The sequence below is a fragment of the Telmatherina bonti genome, assembly GCF_933228915.1.
Source record: "Telmatherina bonti genome assembly, chromosome: 6".
Classification (NCBI taxonomy): domain Eukaryota; kingdom Metazoa; phylum Chordata; class Actinopteri; order Atheriniformes; family Telmatherinidae; genus Telmatherina; species Telmatherina bonti.
The window spans coordinates 14,961,181-14,967,499 of NC_136624.1; the positions used below are offsets into that span (position 1 = coordinate 14,961,181).

General features: G+C 40.4%; 1 protein-coding gene across 1 annotated transcript in view; it reads left to right on the plus strand.

Annotated features, from left to right (window-relative positions):
• Positions 1–6,319, plus strand: part of nisch (nischarin) — a 34,601-nt gene that overhangs the window by 15,618 nt on the left and 12,664 nt on the right. Inside the window, exons 13-19 of the mRNA XM_079242317.1 lie at positions 589–754; positions 2,031–2,149; positions 3,615–3,697; positions 4,173–4,442; positions 4,535–4,827; positions 5,553–5,764; positions 5,870–6,306. Of these exons, the coding sequence (XP_079098443.1) occupies positions 589–754; positions 2,031–2,149; positions 3,615–3,697; positions 4,173–4,442; positions 4,535–4,827; positions 5,553–5,764; positions 5,870–6,306 (1,580 nt within the window). The remainder of the gene's footprint in view (positions 1–588; positions 755–2,030; positions 2,150–3,614; positions 3,698–4,172; positions 4,443–4,534; positions 4,828–5,552; positions 5,765–5,869; positions 6,307–6,319) is intronic.

Consider the following 6,319-nt stretch of genomic DNA (forward strand, 5'->3'; position numbering starts at 1 on the left):
TTCCAACCACTATGGGTACTAAAAATGTATTTGTTTTCCAGTTTTTCTGTGAGGTGAGTTGAGTTTATTAACATGACAAAAGCTTGTGGAGTCTACTCTCATGTTGGAGGAGCTTTATTCTCCAAAAATAACCCAAACATCATTTACACAGTATGGAAAACGTATCCTCCCAAAGATAGTTTTCACTTAGTGGTCACCCAGGGACTGAATTGAAATATTTAGGCTTTATTTTAGTCTATTTTAAGGGCAGAAGGTTTGTAAACAGTTAACACAAGTGCCTTTGTGTGGCAGGATGGACATTAAAAGCATCTTCACAACACAGTAAATGTCTTTATGCTGGAGGAAAAAATTGAACACAATATAGATAAAAAAAAAAAAAAAAAAAGTCATTCTATTTACAGATCTGATTAACTTCAGATGATAAGCACATTACTTTAGTCTTTGAACTTCACTTCTAACATTGATCTAAGAGGCATTTCAGTAAAAACGCTGGATATTTATGTTGTGATCAGGTCGGCTGCTGCTTGTAGTTTGGATGTAACGATGAGACGCTCTCTGAAGGCTTCCTCTTCTGTGTCTTCTCGTCAGATCAGTGAGGACACCAGGCTGTCTGCCGCTGCACCTCCTTCCCTCTCCTCTTCCCTGCCTCCTCCTTCCCCTTCCTCCTCCTCTGCTGTCGCTTTTCCCGCTGTTACCTCCTCTTCCTTTTCTCCCTCTTCCTGTCTGGCCCAGCAGACTGCCTGCCCCAGCCAAGGTAATCATGTATGTATCAGGCTGTGCAGTGCTGAGGGAGGGAGGGGCTCAGCAGTTTTTATCATCTGCTGCCATGCAGCTGGGTGACCTTCATCTGCTCTTTGTCCTGGTTGTGAAGCAGCTGGAGGTGGATGCAGAAGTAGATGTAAAAACACCTGGAAGATGAGCGCTCCATCTGGAGCTATGGCTTCCTTAATCAATATTTCACCTGTTTAGTAAAATAAAAGAAACTAAAATAAATGTATTGATGTTAGTTGTTGCTGAGATGATGTCTTCATATGGTGTGGGTTCATACAACAGCAGAAAGCCTTGAATCAAGAGAGGCTACCACCCGAGAACATGATGATGAATTGAATAAGAAGAAAAATTTTGTTTTTTGTTGATCTATGTCTTCATAATTCGGTACAGCTGTATAGTTCCTGTTTTGCTTTTAGTATTTTGATTATAAACCTAATTGCTAAATGTATACAGACTAAAGCATGTAGCCTATGAACTCCGCTTGTCAAACATCAGTCTTCACTAACCACCTTTTTATAGTTTTACCTTCAGCTCTGCAGCAGGAAGTTTGAACTAAATCTTAGCTGAGACGATTTCTCTGTGGCTGCTGAACATTTAAGCCTAAAATCATGCAGGGACAAATTTAAAGAGGCTCTATTAGGCTTTTTCTAGTATTCTGAGCCGTCTAAAGTGTTATAGTGTTAAATCCTCCTCAGACATGTGAGCGGTGCAGTTTTTTTTATCACCGAAACGCATGTTTGAGTTTTCCAGCTTGCTCTATGTTCGGTTCCCATGGTAATGGAAACAATTGGTTTTAGAGAGTTTTTTCTACTTCAAAATTTTAGTGACGTCCCGGGGGAGGGACTCAGTGATTGGTCATCTTCTCTAGGTTGTGCACGTTCACGAGAAGAAAGCCACGCCCATCTTCACTGCTCAGTATAACTACACCGAGCAGTTGACCAATCAGACGCAGCCTGCAGGCAGGACATAGGGCGGAGCTTTCTCTGTTCACTTGTTTCTGGCAGAGGCTGATCAGAGAGGATCAATACAACATGAATGAAGGGGTTTGTGAAAAATACTTGATTATTTCTTGCCCTTCTGGACTTGCATATTAAAATAAATAGGACTGAAATGTGCATAATAGAGTCACTTTAGATGCAAAGATGTTATGTTGTATAGTATGAAAACTATCCGTTTTGAATAATACATCTTTTGTTATGTTCATATTTTGTGTGACTGATCAGCAGATGTTTTCAGCACCTCTCTTTTTTCTGTTTCAGAAGTGACAAGCAGAGAAGAAGCAGCAGTCCCCCCCAGTATTCTCCCTCCCGAGGAACTTGCTCCCCCCCCTGCAAACTTTAACACCAACACAAACCTTCTGTCTACTGATCCATCTCAGGTCAGACAAACATTTGACGCCTGTAGGGCTGGGTGACATGGAAACATATCATCACAATATTATTTTTTGACATGAATTGATCTCTGTGTTGATCATTATGTAATTTTATTGACGTAGTCTGCACGGGGAATCTGTTTGGAATGTTTTGCATATAATGAAATGATGTTTTTCTGACAATTACACAGCAAGAACTGTTGTGTTGAGTCACATTGTCCCTCCTCTGCTTTCTTCTCAGCTACAATCATTACAGTGTTTCTGTCCGATTTCTTTCCTCAGTCAGCTAGAAAATCATTGTATTTTTCTGCTTTTCCCCTGTTTTCGGTTTACTTGGCGATCAGTAACCAGCATGGAGGTCTAATATCATAGTCTAGTGGACTAAAGTGTGCTGATGGATGCACAGACTGACTGAAAGTAACTTGTGATTATTACTTAAAGTAGATAGATATAAATTTAATTGTAATCTAATTGTGAGAACATCTAATCCAGTTTTAGCATCACTGACAACTAGAAAATCTTCTGTAGAGAGACCGATCAGATCCAGGACCATCCCATCCAAAAACCTGAATAAAACTTAATACAACTTCAATTTTAAAGAAGTTTGGATGCTGAAAAAAATGGAAATTAAATCGTAACACGATTACAAACTGAGACATTTTGCCTTTTCATCGAATGAGTTCAGCTTAAATTGGACGGCAGCAACACGTAAAAAGTTGGAACAGAGGACGCAAAAGGCTGGGAAAGTAATAACTGGAGGAGCATTTACCAGTTAATCAGCTGAACTGGCAACAGTTCTGTAACATTAGGTATAAAAGGAGCATTTCAGAGAGGCAGAGCCTGAATAGAGGTTCAGCAGTCTGAGACAAAATACATCTAAAACTTATGGAACAATTTCAGAAAAGAATGTTTCTCAATGTAAAAATGTTTTAAAGATCCCAACATATATACAGTGTATAATATATAAAAAGATTTTTTTTTTTTTTTTAAAAAGTGCAAAATTTTAAAGGTCAAAACAACTTGCCCCTTTCCAGCTTTTTAGACACATAATTCTGCCAACAACTAAAAAATGAACTACTTTATTAATACTATATTATTTTATTATATTTTATAATAAAGTATATTATTGCTATATTATTATTATTATTTTTTTTTTTAAATTTATTTATTTATTTATTTATTTTTTAATGGTAAAATGCCTTCTTTCAACAAATTATGTTTATTTTATGTTTCATTGGGAATAAAATATGGGGTTTATGAAATTGGATAATTATTTACATTTTTAAATGTCCTAACTGTTTTCTGAAATTGGAGTTTTAGAAAGTATAACTGAAAAAGATCTCTGTGTGTATGTCTTTGTGTGGTGTGCTTATTAGCATATGAGCACAAAACAATAAATGGTGGAAATGAGTTCAAATTTAAGTCATTTTATGCAGGATACACAGATTTATCTGTGTTTGTTTACTTGCAGATACAACTTAATGTCACCATGTCTGAACAAGCACGTTGTCAAGCCTCCTCAAGTGTCACTGCTTCCTCTACCATCTCTGTCTGGTCAGTATTAATAGACTAATCTCTTAAAGATGATGGTACAAGACCATATTAGTTATAGGATGGTAAATTTTTCCATTCTGCTTGGTAGCAGTTATATTTCTTGCCAACATGGAAGCTGATAATACTGTAAGTTCTGGTTAAAACAGGAAAAACTTCAGCTTTGACAATGATTTCTGTCTCTGCTGTTACCAGTCAGTTTTATTCTGCAGAGCTCACAGTTGCAGATATTTTTGCGACAGTACATCAGCTGTAGTTTTTCATTGGATGTTGTTAGTAAGTGTAATTCTCTGTGTGTCCAGCAGGATATGCTGTTTTCAATCAGTCTGGGAGCAAAATGTATCTCATGCTCTCAATCATTCACTTTGTTTAGACTGTAATAATCTATAGCAACAGAAGTTTATGTGTGAAATTATTGGAAATATAAAAATTTCTCTCGCTCTCTGTCTCTCTTGCTCTCTTTCTGTCTCACCCCCAGCTGTGTCTGCTCCTCTTCCTCTTCCAAACAACTGGAAGTTCGTTGTTCATTGTGTGATGCCAGCTGGTGTCCCTTACTCCCTGCTCACCTGTTCTCTCTGACCCCCAACAAAGATTTCACTACCCAGCTCTCCCAGCGCATCAGCTCAGCTGTGAGGGAGCAGGAGATGAAGAAGGGAGTGGAGGAGGAAGAGGGGGGGAAAGAGGAGAGGAGGTCTGACTCCAGGGAGGTTGTGCCTCATGTGGAGTGTACCGATGTGGGCAGCGTCAGGTAATCCAGCCACCGTCCCACTTTTGCCATTTCATTTAGGACTTCGAGATCAACAACTTGACTCATTTTCCAATTTATGTTCACGACTCCAGTCCAGGCTCCAGGGACGGCTACTTTGAAATGGGTCTAGATGATTCTGTGGAGGAGCTGGTTGGCTGTCCGCCTTCATCGCTTCCTGCTCCGGTAGCCGAAGACCCGGGTGGCCGTCTGGAGGAGCTGCAGGAAAAAGAGCTGGAAGAGATTCAGGTCAGCAGAGTCCTGTGGTGCTGCTGTGTTAAAGTAGACGAAGAGGTGAAGCAGAGTGAAGCCTGTCTGGTGCTGACGGATCAACTGTTGGGCCTGCTCCACTGGTCATGTGATTCATCCTGGACCAATCAGGACGCAGGTATGTACATTTTCTCAAATTCCTTTAATAAAATAATGACTGAGATAAATCAATATATCTATAATGCTCCCCTTGGCAAAGTATATTTGCTCAGCAGAATTCAGCATCCAGACCATCACCCTGCTCGCTGAAATGCTGGACAAGACTCACACACACAAAAAAACTTCAGCTGCCCTATATTCCTGAAAACAATGATTTTTATTTAATGTAAATAAAAATAAAATTCACTATTTTAAAAACCAGGAGAAACAGGTTCTGTGAGAAATTATTTCTGTTTTTAATTAAAGACTCACTAAATATGATGCAGTGGATCAGATAGAAACCTGAACTGTTAATCCGTTTAAGGTCCGATCACACCAGCAAAGTTAGAAGTATTTGACGCCCAAAACAGGCTCAGACACCTGAGGATTGAACCTTGGATGATCAACAAATGCAGAAGAACTTTTAAAAGTTTAATAGTTATGATTTTAACTTCTTAAAAAAGAGATTGTAATATTTCCCTGTTTTAATTTAATTGTGAAGTATATATATTTAGTTTTAGATTCTGGTAAAGATGGCGCCATAAAAATGTGTTGGTGAGAAAATAACTGAAACGCTTCTCTGTGGAAGAGACTTAAAAACAAAGAAAAATCACATTAATATTTGTTAAATGAACTGACCTGCTGTGGTAAAACTACATTTGTTTAAGGTAAAATCTAACTAGCTGGTTGTTATCTCGTTTCCAGTCCAGGATCAGGTTCCTCCTGTGGAGCAGGTGCTGTCAGGCCTGCAAATAGACCTCCTGCTTCCATATTCTCAGCTCCTGCTCCTCTCCCAGTCCGAACTGCCTGACTCCGCTTTGTCCCTTGGGCTTCGAGCTGGTTCGACCCGCTGGTACATCTTCTCTGAGGCCGAGAAGCTCCGACAGACCAGAACTGAACTGGTGGAGCTATTGCAGGTCAGAAAGCTCCTTGTTTAGACATTTTTCTATCCATGTTTACCACCCCTCTTTCTAACTATCCTCCAGTTAACACGTAAAACAAAACCTTTTTGTTTCTTCCAGGTGGTTAACGCTCAGAGCAACCCGGAGCCCCTCCATGCTCCTCAGCTGCTTCCTCCATCACTAATCAACTCCTGGGAACTTGAGGAGAGTCAAGGAGCCCTGGGAGGCTATCCTGCCTATCTCCTCCCCTCCTCTTCGCCCTCCAACACTCACTCTCTCCTTTCAGACACTGTGTTGGAGGAACCCAGCCTCCCCTCTCTCCTCTTCCTCACCCACAAAAACCTCTGGGTGCTGAAGATGGACTTTAAGGAGCTGGCATTTAAGGAGAGAAGCGGTGCTGACATTCATCAGTCCTCCTCCTCTTCTTCTTCCTCGTCATGGTGCAAGCTGGTTCGCGTGCCCCTGGGCTCTGTGGTGCTTCATCCCACACAAGGAGCTGCTCAGGTTGGAAACGGCACGAGTAACACTTCCTGCCCCGACCCACAGCACCACTCCAGGTGAAGACAACAG